Source organism: Dipodomys merriami, unplaced genomic scaffold (assembly GCF_024711535.1).
Source record: "Dipodomys merriami isolate MVZ:Mamm:240054 unplaced genomic scaffold, mDipMer1.0.p SCAF_91, whole genome shotgun sequence".
Classification (NCBI taxonomy): Eukaryota; Metazoa; Chordata; class Mammalia; order Rodentia; family Heteromyidae; genus Dipodomys; species Dipodomys merriami.
Window position 1 is genome coordinate 1546746 of NW_027206524.1, and position 23904 is coordinate 1570649.

Below are 23904 nucleotides of genomic sequence, written 5' to 3' on the forward strand. Positions count from 1 at the left end.
AAAAATATCTTAATCTTTTATATTTTGTCTAGACTTGAGCACCCTGGCTAATGTTAGTGTGATGACACAGTTATGCCTTTGAGGTCACCTTAATTCTCAGGGTTATGCTTCAATTTGATTCATTTTGGAGAATCTGTTAAATTTTCATTAGACCCATTTATACCAATATTTGATTTAGATAAATTTCATTATTTTCATGTTTTATGTTTTAGGTCTTGGCTGTTAGAACAATTCATGAGAAGCTTCTCTATTTTTTGCCAACCAGTGAAGAGAAAGTCATGTGCCTGTCTCGAGTATTTGAACCTTTTACTGGTCTGAATCCTGTGCAATATAATCCATATACTGAGGTTAAGAATATATGTGTTTATTTCTTTATAATTCCCCATTGTGTTGTTCTTTTTAAAGATAGTTTAAAAAATATTAAAATCTAATAATATTGTTAATTTGTTTAGCCTTTATGGAAAGCTGCAGTATCTCAATATGAAAAAATCATTGCCCCTGCAGAACAAAAAATAGCAGGAAAATTAAAAATTTACATTTCAGAAATTCAAGATAGTCCACAGCAGGTAAAATATTGAAATATTTTACTCTTACTATTTCTTTAACCTACTAAAGATATTTTTACTCCTAAAATACTGACCTAGTCTATCATGATGACATTTTATTTTATGTTAGCTTCTTCAAGCATTTTTAAAATACAAAGAGTTGGTGAAGCGTCCAACTATAAGCAAAGAGTTAATGTTGGAAAGAGAAACTTTACTGGCAAGACTTGTGGACTCAGTTAAAGGTAAGTTTACCAGATATTCTAGTGTTTGCTTGAAAAATATTTTATAAGTTGGTTTTTCTATTTGTTGTATATCCTTTAGTGTTAACTTATATTCTGACATCGTCATCCTGGAGATAGTTATAAAATGACTGGTTATTTTCCTTCTCTTTCTGACTTGGTACAAAGTCGACGGTAAGGGCCAACTTTTTTTTTAGACACAAGTTTTCATGTAGTGCTCGTTACATGGGGGGTGTTCAGGAAATTTGCTACCTCTATGTAATCATTTATTTGATTTAATTGCATAGATTTTCGACTAGACTTTGAAACTCGGTGCCGAGGAATCCCTGGTGATGCATCTGGACCACTTTCTGGCAGAAATCTTTCAGAAGTTGTGAATAATATTGTTTGGGTTCGTCAGTTGGAATTGAAGGTATTTGTTTTAATTTAAGCTGAAGAAAACTAATTGTTTAAAACATAGCAAATTGAGACATGTATAGTAGAATCTCTAAAACTATAGTGAAAACATTCTGTTTTCCTTCACATCTCCAGCTAATTTCATGTGAAATGTATTAGTCTGAGAAAGTGTGAATAGCACAGTCTAATGATGGTTTGTTCACATAGACAAAATTGACAACTCATTTATCATTTTAGTTATACTTGCTCAATGCAAGTGCATTTACACTTTCTTAAATAAGCATCCTTTGCACCGTATTAACAATGTAATTGCAAAATCTTAGATAGTTGCGGTCAGTCTCTAAGTTGGTTTATATGACTAAATCACTTTAGGTTGATAGAAAATTCAAAATTATTGTGACACTGAGGAACTGACAGATTTATAGGTTGAAATGACTATTATTTTAGGATCTGGACACTGTTGGCTCACCCCTCTAATCTTAGCTGTTTAAGAAACTGAGAATTGGAGAATCATGGTTCAAGGCCAGACTGGGCAGAAAAGTTCATGAGATCTCATCTCAGTACACAGTTGGTGCAGTGGCAAGCATCTGTTATTACAGGGCTGAGAATGGGAGGTTTGCAGTCCCAGGCCAGTTCTTGCTGAAAAGTCTGAGACTCTGTCTTTATGGAGGGAAACTAGATGTGGTTATACACCTGTGATTCCAGCAAAAAAAGCCTAAAATAGGTTGATTGTGGTCCAAGAAAGAGCTGATGCAGAAAATGAGACACTATCTCAAAAACCATTGGCAAAAACTGGGCTGGAGGCACAGCCCAAGTAGTAGAGCACCACACTAGCAACCGCTTGTTCCTGACAACAAAAAACTTTAATATTCCTGGTTGTCAGTGGCGGCTCATGCCTGTAATCCTTGTTACTCAGAAGACTGAGCTCTGAGGATCATGGTTCAAAGTCAGCCCACGTAGGAAAGTCCATGAGACTCTTATCTCCAGTTAACCACCAGAAAACCAGAAGTGATGCTGTGGCTCAAAATAGTAGGGTCCTATGCTAGTCTTGAGCAAAAGAACTCAGGGACAGAGCCCACCCAGGCCCTGAGTTCAAGTCTTTCAAACACCTCTTAATAGTATTAGCCGGGTGCCAGTGGCTCTCATCTGTAATCCTAGCTACTCAGGAGACTGAGATCGGAGGATCACGGTTCAAAGCCAGCCCTGGCAGGAAAGTCCCTGAGACTCTTATTTCCAATTAACCACCAGAAAACTGGAAGTGGTGTGGTGGCTCAAGTGGTAGAGTGTTCACCTTGAGCTGAAGAGCTCAGGGACAATGCCCAGGCCTAGGGTTCAAGTGCTTGACCAACCAAAAAATTATTAAAGTTACTTAAGACTCATAAGACCCTACTATTCTTACCATGTCTATTGTCTTTTGTATTTGACATATGCAGTAAATATTAATTTGATCTGTGATTAAGGGCAAGAGAATATTATAAAATCTAGCATTTTGACACTTAGCACTCCAGTTTGTCAGTGTTCTTTGTGTAGTTATGGAAGAACAGTATTTTTCTCTCTTGACATTCAGATTTGCCTCATGGTTTGTTGTATTAACCAGAGCATTAACTCAGGGCAGTATTGCTATGGAACTTGTGTAGGAGTATTGCTGAAGTTTGGAGTTTTCTCTGAATATCAGTGGGCACAAGTATTTTGAGACCTGTCCTTGTTTTATTTTACCCTTAAAATTGTGCCTGTCTGGACTGCCTTCTTGTGAGCTGCTGTTTTGAAGTAATACAAGTCATGACTAAAGCAAGGGCTGATGTCATGTTCTCTGGAAAACTTTGTTTTATTATTTAAAGATGAGGGGAAAATAATTTCTGAATGAAAGATCAGAAGAGGGTGCTAATTTTGTTTGAATTCCAATAATGTTCATTATTATAATTTGACTTTATTAACCTCTTTATTCTTTTTTATACATTTTTATTGTAAAAATACCATATAGAGGGGTTAGTTACATGAGTTCAGGTAATGAGTACATATCCTATTGAGCACTGATGCCTCCTCCTCTGTTTTTCCCTTACCATCCCTTCCTTCCCCACCTCCCCAACTACTCCCTATAATTTGACTTTTAAAGGTAGATGATGCTATGAAGATTGCTGAGGCTCTTTTGTCTGACCTGTCAGGATTTCGATCTTTCCATCGAAGTGCTGAAGATCTCTTAGACCAGTTTAAACTATACGAGCAAGAACAATTTGATGATTGGTCCAGGGATATTCAGTCAGGTTTATCTGACTCCAGATCTGGTTTGTGGTGAGTATAAGTAAACTAACTGTAAAACAAAACCATATACTATTAATCCAAATGGCAAGGTAGAACTAATGATCTTTCTTCTTTCTCCAAACTTAATCCCTCTCCTTTGTCTTTTTGTTTGAAAACAAGTTAGTTGGGTTATAACTAATATGTAGTTAAGTTTGGAAACCTTGATGTTATGGTTAGATTGACCACTGTTTTGCCTTGATTTTTAACATCTATGCCCTGAAGTTGCAGATTCTCATTTGAGAATTAGGTTTTCTCTCTAGGTTTCCTTGAATTAGTATTTACATATTTTCTCTATATTTACATTAGATGCTTATTATTTTATGTTAGTATTGTACATGCACATTACAGCAATTTTAAATTTCTTGAGACAGGGACTTTTTTTTCATGGGGCTCAAAGTAGTAAGCCTTAGGTTAGTATTTATTGAGTTTTATATATTGATTGGTTAATATTATTCAAAAATAACATGTTTTCTAGAACCAAATACAGTTGCTTTGTATCTAGGGTCAATTTTCTTCTCCAGCATATTGTCTGTAATTTTAAACTTGTTTCATTTTTTTTTTTTAAGCTTGGGCCTTGAACATAGTTCATATTGAGCTACATTTCTAGCCCCTTGTTTTTTTCTTCCAGCTTCTTGTTTTTCTAAGACACAGGGCCTTCCTCTGTTGCTAAGGTTGGCCTTTAATTCTTGATTCTCCTGCCGAGTAACTGGGACCACATGTATATATACCAGCATGCCCAACTATATCTTTTAAAAAGAAACTTTTAAATATGAACTTCTATATATGAAGTCTGTCTTTACTGGTATAAAGGATGATTGGGATAAAAGTAATGTTTCTTAAATTGAAGGAATACTTTTGTTTTTATAGAAGAAGAATCGAGGAACCAAAAGGTCTGATACATAATGGTTCTTTCCCTTCCAACTCTGAGCCTAAAATAGGAGAGATGCTCCAGGCCAAAATAATTAAAAGTGCTCTATCCAACAAATTTTGGAACATTTGCATGCTTTAGCACCGTGGTTGTTGGTGATGAATTCTGTGTGGTAGCACACCAGGGGACTGTTATCTGCTGTAGAGAAGACTGTTAAACTTGCTTCATTCTAGTGAGTGCATAAAACCATGTCCTGAGTCATTAGGGTGGTTTTGAATACATATTTGAAAGTGCTGGTATATGCAAACTGATTTTGAAGGTAGTTCTGAATAAAAGTAAAAAGCCAGATGGATACCAGTAGATGTAATAATAGCTACTCAGGAGGTTGAGATCTGAGGATCATGGTTCAAAGCCAGCCTGGGCAGGAAAGTCCATGAGACTCTTATCTCCAGTTAATCACCAGAAAACTGGAAGTGGCACTATGGCTCAAATGGTAGAGCATTCACCCTAAGCTGAAGAGCTCAAGCATAGTACCCAGGCCCAGAGTTCAAGCCCCACAACCAACCAAAAAAAAAAGTATAAAAAGACTATTAGTCAACATTGTCAGACACCTTGTATTCATATACTGTTTTGTAAAATGGGAACTTCTTTGTACAACTACTTAAAGATAATAATAAAAAATTAAAAAAACTCACCATTATAGTTTCATGGCAGGCATAGTATACAGACAGAAAAGCTTAGACTGATTTTCTTTTTTGTTTCTTGTGCTGGTTGGCCTAGGAACCATCCCTGACCTTTTTGTGCTCAAGTTTAGACTATGCTATTTGAGCCCCACAGCTCCATTTTGGAGCTTTTTGGTGGTTAATTGGAGATAAATGTCTTGTGGATTTTCTTGCCTGGGATTGCCTTTGAACTTTGGTCCTCAGATCTCAGCTTCCTGAGTAGCAACCAGGATTACAGGTGTGAGCCACCAGCACCCAGCCTATCTGATCTTTTATAGCCCATTTCAGGTATGCATTTGGTATTGTGTTCTGTTGTGTGTACATTGAAGGAGGTCAGGTATATATGTTCTTTGCTTTTCAGTAGGCTACCTTGAAGAACTGAAGATTTTCTTAACTATGAAAATGATTTTAGAAATGAGCATTGTCTGAAACATCCTAAAAGGGTGTGTGTGTGTGTGTGTGTGTGATGAAAACATAATACCTTAGCTAAATTAAGACTGACATTTTTATAATAAAGCAGATTTGAATATCCTTAACTAATATGGAGCAAATGTAGCAGAATGAAACATTTGAGTATTTCTCTTCTTCTACACTTTAGATTATTTTAGAAAAGATTGGCCTTTCATAGGCGGGTTAAACACTTTATCACTGAGCTAGATCTGTAGCCTCATTTCTATTTTAAGAAATCATTGATCTGTTAATAAAAATATAAAAAACTCAAGTAGACTGGAAATTCTTGGATACCTTTAGAAAATGAATCAAGACGTTTCCTTTTTGGTGGACATGTCGATTTTGAGTCTTAGCTGACAGTTAAGAGATTGATTTTTGTCTTTAAAACTACTTGGTTGAAATATTGATGTAACAATGTTATTTGAGTATTGCAGTTTCTTTCTAAAATCTGGGTTGTGATTTGTGAAAAAAAGACCATAATTTAAAAGTCATAATTATTTTTGTTTTAATACTAATATTTACAGAAAACTCACAAAAATTAAGTTTTTCACCAGTCAAAACAATGATAATATGAGACTTAAAAGATTGTATATTTTTTGTAGCATTGAGGCTAACAGTCGAATAATGGAATTGGATCCTAATGATGGGTCATTAAAAGTACATTATTCTGACCGTTTGGTGATACTTCTACGAGAAGTTCGTCAGCTCTCTGCCCTTGGCTTTGTTATTCCTGCCAAAATCCAGCAAGTGGCAAACATTGCACAGAAGTTCTGCAAGCAAGCAATTATTCTTAAACAAGTATGTCATCATGTAACATGACTGCTCTGAATCCATTGCTTCAACTCGTATGTGCTAAGGGCTTCCTGTTGATATTTTTAGGCTAATAAAATTAGAATAGATCATTAACTTGTGAAATTATAGTTTGGTAAATGAATTGCATTGCAAAATTTGCTTTACAAATGGGATAAGAACTTATTGTTACTACTTTTCATTCAAAAATCATTTAGAAAAGTAGAATATTGTTTGTTTTTTATGTTAATTGCAAGGGTTTTTTTTTTTTTATTTTTTTGGGTCCAGTCGTGGGGCCTGAACTCTGGGCCTGGGCGCTGTCCCTCCGCTCTTCAGCTCAAGGCTAGCGCTCTACCACTTGAGCCACAGCACCACTTCCGGCTTTTTTTCTTTTTGCTTATGTGGTGCTGAGGAATCAAACCCAGGGCCTCGAGCATGCAAGGCAAGCGCTCTACCACTGAGCCACCTTCCCAGCCCCAATTGCAAGGGTTTTAAAGGACCTTCTAATTAACGAGTTCCTCATCTGCCTAGCAAGGGTATGTTCATAGAGAATTCTAGGCTATTGGATTAGTCTTTATTTCTTGTCATTCCTTAGTCTAATTTGGAGTAATATATTTTCATGCATATTAGTAAAAAGAAGAGGACTCCATCATCCCAGCTTGCTTTCAGTAGATTATTGGAGGCTATGATTGGAAGCAGAGAGACTAGACTGTTTTACTCTGTTGCTGAGAGATGGAGGTTTATGAGTTAGTGCTGGATCAAGGGAGCTAGTGAAGTGATAGGATTAAAGATACATTTTCAAAATATAATAGGCTTTTGTTGATGTAGGATGTAAGAGAATACATAAAAGACAACTCAAATAAATTTTGATTGAAGAAATAGATAAGTCCTTTTGCTGTATCCTGAAAAAGGAAGGACTTTTAAAAAAGTACAGAAGTTAAGAATTTAGGTGTATTTGCTTGTTTTAGCACTCAACATGCTTTGCTAACTTCCTTTTTTAGGTGTCTTTGGGCTTCTTGATTCTAGGAACTAGATTCGGTCACCTTTGTTCAGTGAACCTCAATACATCACTTAGAAAACTGTAGGAATTCAATGTATATGTTGACGATATGTATTAACTCATTATTCTTGAATTAGAGAAGACAAACCATTTCTGTTTAATCTTAGGATCGAGAAAAGTTACTATTCCCATTCAAATAGTAACAGTGAAGAAAACTAAAACTTACAGATGAAATCTGTTCTTATCAGTTGTTGCTAATTGGACTTGTACTTTGCAGGTAGCGCATTTTTATAACTCTATTGATCAACAAATGATCCAGAGTCAGAGGCCAATGATGTTACAATCTGCCCTAGCATTTGAACAGATAATTAAGGTAAGTGGATGTCTTATACTTTATTATTAGATTTTACATGTGAAGTGATTATTTTAGTTTCTCAGTATACCATTTAGCTTAACATAGCCACCAATTTACACTTTCTTTTACTCCTTAATGCCTTCCTTTACTGTTAGTAACTTATTTTTTTAATTTTATGTTATTATATAGAAGCTGTACAGAGGGATTACAGTTACATGAGTAAGGCAATGAGTACATTTATTGTTGAGCATTGTTACTCCTTTCCTTGTTGTTCTCCCACTAAGTAACACATTTAAACAATTATTTCACATATTTTGCTATATGTTTTGATCAATTGTAATAGTGTAGGTAATATACAGTTTATATGCTATTTATTTTCCATTGAAATTTGAGGTCTTTGTATACAGGGTTTATTAGCACTTTTATATTATGTCTTAATTTTGTGATTTAAGACTTAATTTCTCATTATTTGTACTTATGTAAAGTCTGTAATGTAAAGTTGGGAAAACTCAGTTATTTTTATTGTAAAGGTGATGTATACAGAGGGGTTACAGTTAACATAAGTCAGGTAATGAGTACAATGCTTTTTGAACAATGTCAGCACTTCCCTCATTTTCTGTCAGTTTTTTCCCTTCTGACCCCCTCCCCGAAACCTCAATAATTTTTAAACTACGTGTTACTTTGTGACTACTGACTTTCTGAGATTTATAGGTTTAGTTTTTCTAGACATAAATTGGTTGGAAAAATACATAAAGAGGAGTGAACTCTTCTTTTACTTGAAAGTGGGTTGCCGTTTCTTTCAGGATCCTTAGGACCCTTCCACATTCTGAGAGTCACTAGGACTTGTGTGATTTAGTGCAGAGTTGTGTTCTCAGTGCTTGGAATGCAGCAGCAATTTACTACAGTGAATGAGTGCAAAGCAAAATTAATACAGGAAGAAGTACATGGGTTGAAGTCCCAAAAAAATTCAGTATAAGCTTCCTGGAGTGGAACCACACAGGGCATTGAATTTCCTTACCAGCAGTTAAAGTCATTAGAGATTCACCACTCAGGTTTATATTGGGGGCTGTCACTTTATCATTTTCTCTTTCACGTGTTCCCAAATCCCAGGATACTAGAAGGAAAAGAGTGTTCAGCATAAACCATGTTACTTAGATATAAATAAGCCATTCTTAGAGTTAGACTGGTGCTCACCTTTCAGAAATCCAACTTCCCACATGTCAACTAAAGGCAGATTTTTTTTTTTTGGTTGGTCATGGGGCTTGAACTCTAGGCTTGGGTGCTGTCCCTCAGCTCTTCAGCTCAAGGCAAGCACTCTACCGCTTGAGCTACAGCGCCACTTCTAGTTTTCTAGTGGTTTATTGGAGATAAGAGTCTCACGGACTTTCCTGCCTTGAACTTTTCCTGCTTTGAACTGTGATTCTCAGATCTCAGCCTCTTGAGTAGCTAGGATTACAGGCATGAGCCACCGATGCCCAGCATGAATAGATTTTTTTTTTTTTTCCGGTCGTGGGGCCTGAACTCTGGGCCTGGGTGGTGTCCCTCAGCTCTTCTGCTCAAGGCTAGCGCTCTACCACTTGAGCCACAGCGCCACTTCCAGCTTTTTTCTTTTGCTTATGTGGTGCTGAGGAATCGAACCCAGGGCCTCATGCATGCAAGGCAAGCACTCTACCACTGAGCCACCTTCCCAGCCCTAGATTTTTTTTTTAAAGCAGGAATTTCATTTCAAATAATAGACCAACCATGTTAACTTTTTTTTTAAGTTCTCAAGCTTAAAATATACTATAAGCTATATGATTCATATTGTAGATACTTTAATAAAGATGATTTAATAACTTTGTTTTCTATGTTTAATGAATTTATTATGGAAAGTTTAAAAAATACAAGTCAATAAAAAGAAATGTCTTCTATATTGCAACATATAGCAGTTTTTCAAGTCTGATATAGTAGTGTAATGTATATAGATATATGTATATATGCATGCTATATATACACATACATACATATTCTTTTAAACTTTTTTCTGTGTATTTATAAATATATGTAAGTATATGTATATCTGTATATACATGACTACTTTTTAATATTTTTCACCAAAGGTAGAGATTTGTTTTCAATTTTAAACCTTTTAACTTAACCTTCTCTAATAAATATATTCAAAATAACATCTGTTGATGCTGAGGTGAGGCTCAGTTGGTTAGAACATCTGCCTAGAGAACCTGAGGCCTGGTGTACAAACTTCAGGACCAACAGAAAATCAAAGCAAACCAAAACAAAACAAAATAACATGCTGATATTTCTGAGGAGAAAACTAATTTACTTTGTGAAATTTTGTAAGAATAAAATATTTTATAATGTATGTATACCATCTTGTAACCAAGAGGTATCAATTTGTACTGCTTCATTGCCTCCCATTAGGGTGTAGGCTTGGTATCTTGATGGACCTCATTGATAAGAGGAACGGTAGAGCACAGGACTGATTGACACTGTTGTGTTGCTCTGAAGTAGAGGTGGAAGTTCTTCCCACCAACACTACCTTAGTGGGGAAATTGGAATGATACCTGCTTCTACAAGTAGGGTAATGGTGGAAGATGAGCATTCTACTTGGTCTTACTGAAAGTGTAGAGAGACGATTTTTCCATTAGTGTTTGACTACAACAGGGCAGGATTTGTTAAAAAAAAAAATATGAGACTACTGTTTTCTGATCCTTTGGGGGAACAGTTGAGTCCTGGAGTATTTTTGGTCTGTGTGTGTTAGCGGTTTTGCATTGAAGTTTCTCCAGGATATGAAGGAGACTGACAAAACCTAATTTCTGAGGTCTTTGCCCTTTGCATTCTATCTTCTTGTCTTCCTATGCTTGCTTGCTACATTGTATCTAGGGTGTTTTCAGTTACTTATATAAAAAAACAAACCCTGCTAGCCCTGTACTGGTGGCTCATTCATGTAATTCTAGCTACTCAGGAGGCTGCTAAGGAGATCTGAGGATTGCCATTCAGAGTCAGCCCAGGCAACAAAGTCCATGAGACTCTTTATCTCAAATAAACCACCAGAAAACCAGAGTAGTGCTGTGGCTCAAGTGGTAGGGCACTGGCCTAGAGCAAAAAAAAAAAAAAAAACAAAAACAAAACCCTAAAACAAAACCAACAAAAACCCTTCTTTCTTCCAGAGAGAACCTGGAAGAAATGGAGCCATGAAATCTTGACCAGATTGCTTTATCCATTATAGAATTGAAGATGAACGCACACGCGCGTGCGCGCCTGTGTGTTGGGGTTTGAACTGAGCCTGGGCGCTGTCAATGAGCTCTTTTGCTCAAAGCTAGCACTCTGCCACTTTGAGTCATAACCCCACTCCTAATTTTTGAGTGGTTACGTGGAGATAAGAGTTTCTTGGGTACTTTTATGTACAGACTGGCTTTGAAATGTGATCCTCAGATCTCAGCCTCCTGATTCGCTAGGATTTTAGGTGTGAGCCACTGGTGCCTGGCTTAGATGCTTTATTGAAGGTCAGAATTGGTGATAATTGTATTTATGAGATAGTATTAAATCTTGTGGAAAAAAGATGTTTATCTAAATAGTAAATGTATCATAGAATTCAAAAGCAGGAAGTGGAGGAAAGTCACAAATTACTTGGGATAATCCTAAAGAATTAGAAGGCTACATCCAAAAACTTCAGAATGCTGCAGAAAGACTTGCCACTGAGAACAGAAAACTGAGAAAATGGCATACTACATTTTGTGAAAAGGTATGAATAATATTTTATAGAAAGTTATTAGTACCTAATTTTTAAAACCTTTCCTATTTGGAAATAATTTGAGTCTTAAAGTTGCAAAATTGTAAATATTGTTCACTCAGTTTTCCCTTTACGTTAACAATTTGTATACTTATGGTCTAGTCTTAAAGCAGGAAATATGCTGCTTTTGAATTTTACACATTTCCTTCTAAAACCTTTTTTATTTTCCAAGTATAATCCAGTTTCTTTGTGTTTAGTTGTTGAGTCTTTGTAGTCTTCTTCTTAGTAATTCCTTGTTTTTCACAACTGTGATAGTTTCAGTGAACCCTGGTTAGTTATTTTGAAGACTGTCAACTTGAGTTTATGTGATATTTTCTCCTTGTAATTTGCTATGTGTACTTCAGAAGTGATGTTTTGTGCTTCTCAGTGCTTTAGTGGATTGTTGATAATGCCATATAGGCTAGTGGTCCTCTGTCAGTTGATGAAGGGTGCCTGAATAGGTACTTACTTTCTAGCAGGTTTTGACATTACTGTGCTTTAACTTTTGGAAGGTGGTAGTTCTTATGAATATTGATCTGCTTCGGCAGCAGCAACGCTGGAAAGATGGATTACAAGAATTAAGAACTGGCCTAGCCAGTGTAGAAGCACAGGTAAGAGTCTGTTTTACTTCTGTATTTTGAAGTACAATCTTTACAGATGATATGAATTGATGGCACATTCAGAATAAAGCTTTATTGATTAGCTCTTAAAAATCTTATGTAAATGACATGAAATAACAATGAATTAAAAAAGTTTGTATGTCTTACTGAGTCCCAAATCCTTCAGAAACTGTATGTGGTTTTTCTGACTTGATGCTTAAATGTTTGTTGTTTGTTAATTCTCTTTTAGGTGATTGCAAAGTTAAGGCAAAAATACAGTGATTGCAATAAGTCTCATGTCATAATTGTTTTATCTTTTGGGTAGTATTTCAGCCTGTTAACATTTTGATCTGAGGAGATAAATATATAGAGAGGTGGCAGCACAGAGCCTGCTACCAAGATAATAATCAAATCTTGGTTGAATATATATATATATTTTAACATAAATTTTTAGCTCTTAGAATTTTATGAAAATGTATGAGAATTGATTTGTAGTTGTTTGGAAGCAAAATAGTAAACTATCCTAAGCTTTATATTTTAAATTACTTTGTTTGTAAATATCCAATGAATTATTTGGGATGGGAAAGCAAAAGAAAAGGTGTATATAATGGGCATTTTAAAAATTGATTTAAGAATTTATAAACTATTGTTTATTACTGCATTCTAAAATAAAATCCAAATAGGTATAATGTTAAGTTTCAGTGATTTTTTTTATTTTTTTATTTTCATTTTTTTTTTTTTTTTTGTCGGTTGTGGGACTTGAACTCTGGGCCTGAGCACTGTCCCTCAGCTCTTCAGCTCAAGGCTAGTGCTCTAACACTTAAGGTACAGCGCTACTTCTGGCCTTTTCTGCTTATGTGGTGCTGAAGAATTGAATCCAGGGCTTCATTCAAGGCAAGCACTCTGCCACTAAATCACCTTCCCAGCTGTTTCAGTGATTTTTTTTTTACATACTATTTATGACCATTTAAATATTTTCACATTTAATGCTGTATCAAATGTCTTACTAATGTGACAACAAGTAGGGTCCTGGTGATTTCTGCCAGTAGTCTAAATTAAGAGTTGAGATCTGAGAATCGCAGTTTGAAGCCAACCCGGGCAGTAGAATCAGTGACACTCTTATCTCCAGTTAACTACCAAAAAAGCCAGAAGGAGAACTGTGACTCCCTTTAACAAAAAAGCTCAGGGATAGCACCCATGCCCAGAGTTCAAGCCCCACAACTGACAAAACAGCTAAGGACTGTGTAGGTTCAGGTATTTAAAATTACCTTGCTTGTAAAGTATTTTCATATGATAAAGAATGAAAACTCTATTCTACTACCTAATTATTAAGCCAAAAATGTGACTGTCAATATTAGGGATTCCAAGCCAGTGACATGCATGCATGGAAGCAGCACTGGAATCACCAGCTGTATAAGGCCCTGGAGCATCAATATCAGATGGGCCTAGAAGCCCTTAATGAGAACCTGCCAGAGATAAATATAGACCTAACTTACAAGTAAGATGATTTTGAACCCTAATTTAACTTCCAATTTATATTTTTCTAACAGTTTATATTGTTAAAATACATATACTATTACACTATTATATTTTATTTTCAGACAGGGGCGGTTACAATTTAGGCCCCCTTTTGAAGAAATCCGGGCTAAATATTACAGAGAGATGAAGAGATTCATCGGCATTCCAAATCAGTTTAAGGGAGTAGGGGAGGCAGGAGAGGAGTCCATTTTTTCTGTCATGATTGACAGAAATGCAAGTGGATTTCTGACAATTTACAGCAAAGCAGAAGACTTATTTAGGAGATTGTCAGCTGTGTTACATCAACATAAGGTATTCAACATGTCATTTTCTTGCCTTTGATCTTAAAATTTCATTTGATTGAATTAACAGTAAATGTACAGATTAATTAATAATTTTATCTGGCATAAAATTAAAACACTGCAGACCAGAAAACCAGACTTAAGAGATTCTTGAACAATTTGGATTTATCCTGATAATGAAAAAAATTTTTTGGTTCTTTATTTTACGAAGTTGAATAAACTTCACAAAATAGCAAAATTGCTATTTTAACTTGGAACGTGACATTGTTGTGTCATTTTAATTCTCCTGAATATATTTTGAGGTGAAGTGCAGGAATGTTAATGAAATCGGACTGATAAAAAAATAGTTACATCGGTAGTAGGTGTTGCTGGCTCACACCTTTAGTCTTAGCTACTCAGGAGGCTGAGGTTGAAAAAATCTCAGTTTGAAGTCAGCCCAGACAGAAAAGTTCAAGAGATTCCACCTTCAGTTAACTAGCAAAAAAGCTGGGCTGGACTTGTGGCTAAAGTGGTGGAAGATTAGTTGTTTTTTTTTTTGTGTGTGTGTCCAGTCGTGGGGCCTGAACTCTGGGCCTGGGCGCTGTCCATCAGCTCTTCAGCTCAAGGCTAGCATTCTACCCCTTGAGCCACAGCGCCACTTCCGGATTTTTTTTTCTGCTTATGTGGTGCTGAGGAATCGAACCCAGGATCTCATGCATGCAAGGCAAACGCTCCACCACTGAGCCACCTTCCCAGCCCTGGAAGATTAATTGTGTGCGATCACGCCTTGTCAACAACTGATGTTTGTTCTGTGAAATCTGTTACTGGGAAGTTTAGTTCTTGGGAGAATGCCATAGGATATGCTTACAAAAACTTCCATAATGAGGTTTTACTGCCCTACTGGACTGTACGGCATATCCACATGAATGTGTGCGGGCTGTCATTGTTTACAACATCATTAGGTGTATCCTGCCAACCAACCACATATAAACTCTAATCCCACTGCTCATTTTTATTGATCCTAAGTGCTAAGACTGAAAACTGGTCCAGTTCCTAGAATGGCTTTGCAGTGCTACTGAATTTTAGATTTGTACACTACTAGGTAAATCTGAATACTACCAGATTTGTACCTTATAGTGAGTTTTGTCTTTGCAGAGTGAGTCTGTTTTTTATATGTGTCTAATTTGGGAAGAAAATCTAAATTAAACTTGTATTTGCTGTATTTTCATGTTAAATTTTTCTTTATTCTTTTGGTTGTGTAATAATGACTACATTTACTTAAATTTGTATTTACTTGAGTACCTTACATTTTCTCCATTTGTTGGTTTAATAGCTGGATACTAATCTTTTACATTTCAACTTATTCTACTTCTTTAACATATTTTTCATTCTTTAAATAGGAATGGATTGTAATTGGACAAGTTGATATGGAAGCTTTGGCAGAAAAGCATCTTTTTACTGTACATGATTGGGAGAAGAATTTTAAGGCACTGAAAGTAAAAGGGAAAGAAGTAGAACGACTTCCAAGGTATTGGAGGTTATGTAGCACTTAGGACTATACTCATTTTTCTTGGGAGCAGTGGAATCAACTTCTTCCTTCCTGTGATCTCAGCTGTGACATTTGAAGTACCATCTGGGGGGAAAGAACTTCTTTCTAGAGGCTCTATTGGCTGAGGTCTAGTTGGGTAGAATACACTGAGGAGGAAGCTACTCTTCAGATCCAGTATGAGAAGGAACTATGTCTGCACAGCCTAACTATGGTCAGGAGCTACTGATGAGAGTTTCTTATATGTTATCCATATAACAGTGCTCTCCTTCCTTTAAGAATGCCCTGGGAGACATACAACATAGTGAGGCATCTACGTATTGATGAGAGGGGTATTTTATAATCCAACATTTTATAAATCTCTCCCCCTTGCTATTTAAAATTCTTATTACCACAACCACTCTTGGCTGAGAGTTTCATGACAAGGCTTGTATAATAGTGTACGTATTATCTATACAAAAGATAACCTCACTTTATTTCTATCAGTGAATATTTAGAGAACATTTGTAACATGAAAATCTTGTGCTGTAGCATACTGAGATGAAGAAGAGAGAACCTGAGATCAAGTTGTTAACTCTTAGTAGTGCCATATAGCCAGTGTATTTAATGATGAAGTCATTCTACAGAAGGGTCAGTGGTTCAGCTCTGTCGTTGGGTAGCTTTTACTGACTGCATGATCTTGGTGGTCATTTAAATTATGATCATTAATTTTTTTAGCTTTACAGTACTTAAAACAATATTATTGGTAATGCTGATGGCTAAATGTATAACCTGCAGATAAATTACTGGTATAGGGTAGATTTTCAATAAACGTTAGCTTTTAGCTGGTATTATTAACACCACATGTCCGTGTTCCAAAAACAGATGTGTTATATAAAGTCATTTTAATGAGAATGTCTTTATGAGAATCTTTCTTAAAATGTTTCTCTCTTACATGGATATGTCCATTGGCATTTTTCAGTACTGTCAAGGTGGACTGCTTAAATATTAATTGCAGCCCTGTGAAGACCGTTATAGATGATCTCATCCAGAAGCTGTTTGATATGCTTGTTCTCTCTTTGAAGAAGTCCATCCAGAGTAAAGATACTTTAATTTTCATTTCTACTCCATTTTGTATGTAATGGCAGTACTTTGATGGTCATAAAATGAGTCAAGGATGAACTAAAAACTAAAATTGAACTAGAAAATGCTATTAAATACTCTCAAGATGAAATTTTGAGAAAGTAAAAAAGTCCTATTCATCCTTAACAAGTGTAAAAAGTGAAGACAATTTCATTATTTGGAATCTGAAATATTATCAGTTTGTTGTTGAAGATGATATTGGAAAGTTTACATGATTTTGGCATAATGTATTTCTCAAAAGATTGAAGTTTCTAACTTTTTAAAGTTTAGTAAGACTGAAGGCATTTTATTTTCAAAGATTTAAAATACAAGGTAAAACAAACTGTCATGGGAAGAAATCTGTTTTAATGCACTTCCTGAAATTTTATTGTATGATACATGATAATTTAGGATTTGATATGTTGACCCTCCTTGATTTAGAAATTTTGTAATTGAATTTCTTTTGGTAATGATAATGTGCCTTATTTTTACTATTACCTACTAGCTCATATACATGAAATTGATACGTTTGTTACTGAGGCAATGGAAAGCTTAACAGTTACACCCCAGTCTGTGGAAGAAATAGGCAATGCAAATTTACAGTATAGCAAGCTACAAGGTCGGAAGCCAGAGGTGAGGACTACAAGGCAAAGTTGTTATTGTTGTACTTACTATGGGTCTCTAGGTATTTTTGTGTGATTATGTAGAAGTATATGTTCTTCTATATAGAGGTCCAGGCAATCTGGTGATCTGGGCATCTACTCTCTGGACTGTGTTGATGCTGTGTTGATATAATAGGACAGTAACTGTAAGGCTTCTTTTTAGCAGTATTTGTTTCTTTTTTCTTTTATTTTTTTATTGTAAAAATAGTGTACAGAGGGGTTACAGTTACATGAGTAAGGTAATGAGTACATTTCCTATCAAACTTTGTTACCTCCTCCTTTGTTTTTCCCCTACCATCCCTTCCCATTTGTAGTTCATTTCATCATTTGTGCCACATTAGAATTCTAAGTTGAGCATGCTACAGGATGAAATTAAAACTGAAATATGAATACCCACACAATAGAAGAGTTCATAGATAAAAATTAGTTATTTTAATGTAAAATGTATTTTAGAAAAGCAAATCATGAAGCAAAATGAATGGGGGCTGGAGGCTTGGTTCAAGTGTTGGAATGCTTGATTATAAAGCACAAAACCCTAAGTTCAAACTCAAGTACCACAAAAAGACATCTTGAAAGAATTGATAAAACAAAAATTTGTTAAATATGCTTTTTTTTAACCTTTAGATTTTGCCCTTATTTCAAGAAGCTGAAGATAAAAACAGACTTTTACGAACTGTGGCAGGTGGAGGTTTAGAAACAATTAGTAATCTGAAAGCCAAGTGGGATAAATTTGAGTTAATGATGGAAAGCCATCAACTTATGATTAAAGATCAGGTAAGAAAAGTTTAGGTATTAAAATGGAAACTTAATTTATTCTTCCTTCATTATAGCCCAGGATTCTGAAAATTTTAGGTTGCTATTGAAATTGACCTCCCTTGGTACATTTATAGTATTTTTATACTTTATATAAATAGTGATTATTTCACATAGTTTGTCTTCAGTTCTTGCTATATGTATAATCTCTAATTTTATGAATGAACTAGTTGTTAATACCTTAGTTGATTTCTTAGTTGATTTTCTTAGTTTCTCAAGCTACAATGCAAGTTAAAATGATGCTTGTACTTTATAAATTTATCTGGAATCCAAATTTCTTCCATTTAATTTCTCACCATCTGAAGGTTACTGTTCCAGATATTTCCCTACCTTATTCATTTGCCACCTAATAGGAAAAGAAAGGGACACAGTCTGTCATTTAGAGGTGCAGCCTGCAGGTTGCACACATCTTGTTGGCCTGAAATTAGTCTTATAAGCTCATGCTTCATGTCAATCCTCTGATAACAAAAGCCAGCAATTTTGACTATACATATATATATATATATGTGTGTGTGTACACACACACACACATACACACACACACATACGCGTCATCTTTGTTGATAGGTGTAGTTGGTGCTGATAATCAGGAATGATTGGCATATTAATAGTTGAGGATTATCTCTTGTTATTGTACATTTGTGTTTTAATTTTGTCATTGAATTGTTACACTTAGGCCATCCTTTGAAAAGTTTTTGATGTATTTTTTACTTTAAATTTTGGAAATAAAAACATGAACATACAATGTGAATTTATTCTGGACTAAATTATTTAAACTTTGCTGGCTTGTAGATTGAAGTGATGAAAAGAAATGTGAAATCACATCTTCAGGTCTACTATGAAGAATTGGAAAAGTTTAAAGCTCGCTGGGATCAACTGAAGCCTAGTGATGATCTCATTGAAACTGGTCAACTTGAAACTCTCGAGAAGAGTGCAAAGTTAATAAAGGAGAAGAAAATTGAGTTTGATTATCTTGAAGTCAGAAGGAAAAATCTGGTGTATGTTTTTTCTCTAAAAATAGTAGTACTTATTTTGGCTGGGTGCTGATAGCTCACACCTGTAAAACTGGCTACACGGGGAGCTATGATCTGAGGATCCAGTACAGAGCCTGGTCAGGAAAGTCCATGAGACTCTTATCTCCAATAAACTACTAAAAACAAAGCCAGAAACGGAGGTATGGCTCTAGTGGTAGAATGCTAGACTTGATCAAAAAGAAACTCAGGGAAAGCACTGAGGACTTGAGTTTAAGCCCTGGAATAAGAGAACATGTGTGCGTATGAGCATGTGCTCATACACATAAGTTCTTTTTGAAAAAGTTTGTTTATATGTGATAGTAGTTTTTCATTGCCTTTGTAAGTGAAGGCAGTTTCCTACTATCTCCACTAATCATACAAGCAGAATTCAGTGAAATAGCTTAGTAACCATTTTTTCTTACCTGTTTGTAGTGATGATTGCCATCATTTTGGACTAGAAGAGCCCAATTTCTCTCTGGCATATACCATCTCTAAAGACATTGAGAGCTGTGCACAAACTTGGGGACTTTATGAAGAATTTCAGCAAGAATTTCAGGAAATGGCCTGTGAAGACTGGATTACTTTTCGGTTTGCTTAAAAAATTATTTAGATTCTTGTAACTTGCAAGTTTTTTTTTTTTGAGATGGGTAAACTTTAAGATGTGTTTCATTATTTTCTAGGACTAAGACATACATGTTTGAGGAGTTCTTGATGAACTGGCATGATAGATTAAGGAAGATTGATGAACATTCAGTTATGACAGTGAAATTACAATCAGAAGTTGACAGATACAAAGTACGATTGTTTTATGTACCCTAAAAACAATGCTTGGAGCTCTCATTTATCCTTATTTACTTTAAAAACAATGCTTGGAGCTTTCATTTATCTTATTTAATGGCTAAACCATATTTTAATTTGTATATTTTTTTCAATTAAGTTACTCCATATATCAAAAAAAGTTGGAAAGAGAATAAATCATAGAAGTTATAGATATTTTTTATTGCCAAATGGAAAGAAGTTATAACTAAGACAGTTATAGTAAAACCTAATGGTATTTTGGATAGTGAGAGATAAGTCAAATCCTAAAGTAACCAAAGAGATACTCTCACGTGTTTTAAAACATGTTAAACTGCAAAGCGAGATTTGCTTGCATTTATAACAATATTTACAAGAATATAATTTCAAGATTGTTAAATAAGATAATGTAATTGAAATTTTGAGAGGTAATAAAAGTAAGTAATAGGTATTTTTCAGATATATGCATATGTACATACATGTGTTTTTTTTTTTAACAGATTGTAATTCCTATATTAAAGTACGTCAAAGGAGAGCATCTTTCTCCAGATCACTGGCTAGACCTTTTCCGTCTCCTTGGCCTTCCTAGAGGGACTAGTCTAGAGAAATTACTGTTTGGTGATCTACTCAAAGTAGCTGATACAATTGTTGTCAAAGCTTCAGATCTTAAAGTAAGAATTCTGTTATAAAAATAGTATACATTTGACCATTATTCATACATAGTTTTTCTTCATATCTTGTTCTTTAAAATAGAAAATGAGATTTTTTTTCCTTTCTGAAGATAATACATGTCCTATTATCCCACTCATTAGTAATGAGTGTTTTGCTCTGTTTAGCTCTGTGTATAGGGTTATAGAAACAGTATAAACCTCTCTTAAAGAAAACATATGAAATATCTTTTAAGAAGGAAGTCAACTTTAATCAGAAAACTAACAAATGCAAAATAATTTACATAAATTTATTCACCTAAATTTATGCAGTTCACTTAAATTTATGCATTTTGGTGTGCTAGAGAATACAGAAATTGAGAGAGCTAAACCAATAACCAGGAAATATCTAAGATAAAATACTTTGTCACAGTTCTGTAATGAGTGGCAGAATTCGTATGCTGTATGCTGCCCATTCTCCATAAAGCTATGAGAACTCTTGATGTCATATTGCTACATTTTTTTGTCCAAAATGTAAATAATTTTACAAAATGTCAAAGAATTGTGAAATATCTTTGATAATCCTGAGGAGTTATAGAAGTGATTAGCACCAGTGGCTCATGCCTGAATTAGTAGCTATTCAGGAAGCTTACATCTGAGAATCTCAGTTTGAAGTCAGCCTGGCGAAAGGCCATGAGACTCTTAATGGCCAATTAACTTACTAAGTGGTAGAACACTAGCCTTGAGTGAAAAAGCTAAGGGACAGTATGGCCCCAGTACCTACACCCACCCACACACACACACACACACACACACACACACACACAGACACACACAATAAAAATGGACTCATGGAGGAGATAATTGTACTTAATTGTTAATTCTTGGTGTATCAGATATACTAAATATTTAGAATACCATAATATTTCTATAGTTTAGTCCCCCAAATATTGGCTTTTTGGTCTCAAAACTTTTAAGCCAGAGCAATTTTTTCTATTATGATAGATGCTTGAATATACTATTTTTCTTTCATAGAAATGAAAAGCATAAGATAGAATCTGTACATACTTTGGCCATATGAATATTAATCCTTATATCTGATATGCCTGGATACAATAACTAGTTAATTTCTTGGATTATATATACTTAGCTTTTTCCCCTGTGGTGAAAAAGCCAGAGAAAATTTTTTATGTATATTTCTTAGAATTAATGTGTAATTTAATGTGGATATTTTGTGTTAAATAGGACTTAAATAGCCGAGCACAAGGTGAAGTTACAATCAGAGAAGCTTTACGTGAACTTGACCTTTGGGGAGTTGGAGCCGTGTTTACATTGATTGATTATGAAGATAGCCAAAGTCGAAATATCAAATTAATTAAAGACTGGAAAGATATTGTAAATCAAGTTGGAGATAATAGATGCCTTCTTCAGTCCTTAAAAGATTCTCCATATTACAAAGGATTTGAAGATAAAGTGTCAATTTGGGAAAGAAAACTTGCAGAGTTAGATGAGTACCTGCAGAATTTAAATCATATTCAGAGAAAGTGGGTGTACTTGGAACCTATTTTTGGCCGTGGAGCATTGCCAAAAGAACAAACACGTTTCAACAGAGTTGATGAAGATTTTAGGTCAGTACAACTACATAGAATGTGGACATACATGTGTTTTTAATTTATATTGTGACATCTGCAATATAAGCTAATTACATTTTCATTATTGCTGTCTTGTGTATTTAATCTTTAGTGGATTTTTCTTCAAGGCTGTTTGCCAGTTATTTACTTCTTGAACTATTTTGTTCTGATCTCTTTACTATTCTACTTATTCATTTTATTTTTGTTGGTCATGGGGCTTGAACTCTGGGCCTTCACTTCAAAGCTAGCGCTCTACTTTGAGCCACAATGCCACTTCCAGGTTTTTCTGCTTATGTGGTGCTGAGGAATCAAACCCAGGGCCTCATGCATGCATGCAAGGCAAACACTCGACCACTGAGCCACCTTCCCAGCCCTACTATTCTACTGTGTGTGTGTGTGTGTGTGTGTGTGTGTGTATGTACACACACATACATGCACGTGTGCGCATATATATATATATGCATTTCCTAAAGTTGCCAGTTACTTTCCATTTATGTATATATATGTGTGTGTGCTGTCGTTCTGATTCCTATCAATAAATGCTACTACCTAATGACTAAACACAGGAATATAATGGTCATATTTGGTGTCTTTCACTCCCTTCATTTCCCAGTCTATTAGAGTATGAAATCGGGTTTGTTGATTCACTACCTAATTAATATCTTGGAAATGCATACCTTGCATACCTCTACTTCTCTAATTCTACTCTAAAGTACTTTATCTTTGACATGGACTTCTATATTAAGCCTTCTGACCTGCTTTTGTCTTCTTGAGTTTTCACACAGTAATCAGAATAGTCATTTTAAAATGCAGCTTCTTCACTTACTACTCTAGGTAAAAGTTCAACTGTTCCCCATTGCTCTAAAGATAAAGGATGATCCTTGTCCTTTTCACTAGCCTCTTCTTGCGCTGTTCTCCTTTTTGCTTCAGTAACTCTAGCTCTGAGTTTCAGTCCCCCTTCTGCTTCCTCATGTTTCTTCATTGTTTACTTCTTTTTTTTTTTTTTTTTTTGTCGGTCGTGGGGCTTGAACTCTGGGCCTGGGCGCTGTCCCTCAGCTCTTCAGCTCAAGGCGAGTGCTCTACCACTTGAGCTACAGCGCCACTTCCGGTTTTCTGGTGGTTTATTGGAGATAGGAGTCTCACGGTTTCTCCTGCCCGGGCTGGCTTTGAACCGCGATCCTCAGATCTCAGCCTCCTGAGTAGCTAGGATTACAGGCGTGAGCCACCAGCGCCCGGCTCATTGTTTACTTCTTAACATCAGTTACTTCCTCAAAAAAGTCATTACATTGCTATCCTACTTGCCACTATAAAAGCACTTTGTACTTTTCTTTCTTGTCATTTTTGATACTTTTATTTAAATACTTTGGGACATTATTTAATGGCTTTTTCTGTCATTGGACATAAGATTTTCTGTCATTGGAGATAAGATTTAATACACGTTTAATGAATGAATTAGATGATTGGTAATATGATCATATAAAAATTATAATGAGAATTATAATGAAATTATAGCATGGTATATTGGAAGCATAAGTTATTAGTGGTAATGTTACCACTAGTTTATTTAAAACATAAAAAACTAAGTGATATAGTCTCGCTTAAGCCAAAACACTGTTGACATGGATGTAAACAATTATTTCTTGCAGATCAATAATGACTGATATCAAGAAAGACAATAGAGTCACAACGTTAACCACTCATGCAGGAATCAGAAATGCTCTCCTAACAATACTTGATCAGCTTCAACGGTGTCAGAAATCATTAAATGAATTTTTGGAGGCATGTTATTTTCCTTTCATCCCCCCCCCCATAATCTATATTTTGTAAAGAACCCAATATCCCAATTATTTGAAAAGAGAGAGTTTTT

The 23904-nt window shown here is 35.2% G+C and overlaps 1 protein-coding gene across 4 annotated transcripts in view; it reads left to right on the forward strand.

The window, feature by feature from the left end:
- The window catches only part of LOC138821327 (cytoplasmic dynein 2 heavy chain 1), a 168949-nt gene that overhangs the window by 10425 nt on the left and 134620 nt on the right, over positions 1-23904 (forward strand). For all 4 annotated transcript variants that reach the window (XM_070013464.1, XM_070013461.1, XM_070013463.1 and 1 more), the window contains exons 7-27: positions 213-347; positions 453-566; positions 676-787; positions 1072-1196; positions 3294-3469; positions 6121-6316; positions 7585-7680; positions 11252-11404; positions 11944-12042; positions 13389-13528; positions 13632-13860; positions 15230-15357; positions 16337-16452; positions 16982-17109; positions 17763-17912; positions 18744-18949; positions 19397-19552; positions 19645-19759; positions 20260-20430; positions 21652-22034; positions 23684-23816. In XM_070013464.1, coding sequence (XP_069869565.1) covers positions 213-347; positions 453-566; positions 676-787; positions 1072-1196; positions 3294-3469; positions 6121-6316; positions 7585-7680; positions 11252-11404; positions 11944-12042; positions 13389-13528; positions 13632-13860; positions 15230-15357; positions 16337-16452; positions 16982-17109; positions 17763-17912; positions 18744-18949; positions 19397-19552; positions 19645-19759; positions 20260-20430; positions 21652-22034; positions 23684-23816 — 3261 coding nt within the window. The remainder of the gene's footprint in view (positions 1-212; positions 348-452; positions 567-675; positions 788-1071; positions 1197-3293; positions 3470-6120; positions 6317-7584; positions 7681-11251; positions 11405-11943; positions 12043-13388; positions 13529-13631; positions 13861-15229; positions 15358-16336; positions 16453-16981; positions 17110-17762; positions 17913-18743; positions 18950-19396; positions 19553-19644; positions 19760-20259; positions 20431-21651; positions 22035-23683; positions 23817-23904) is intronic.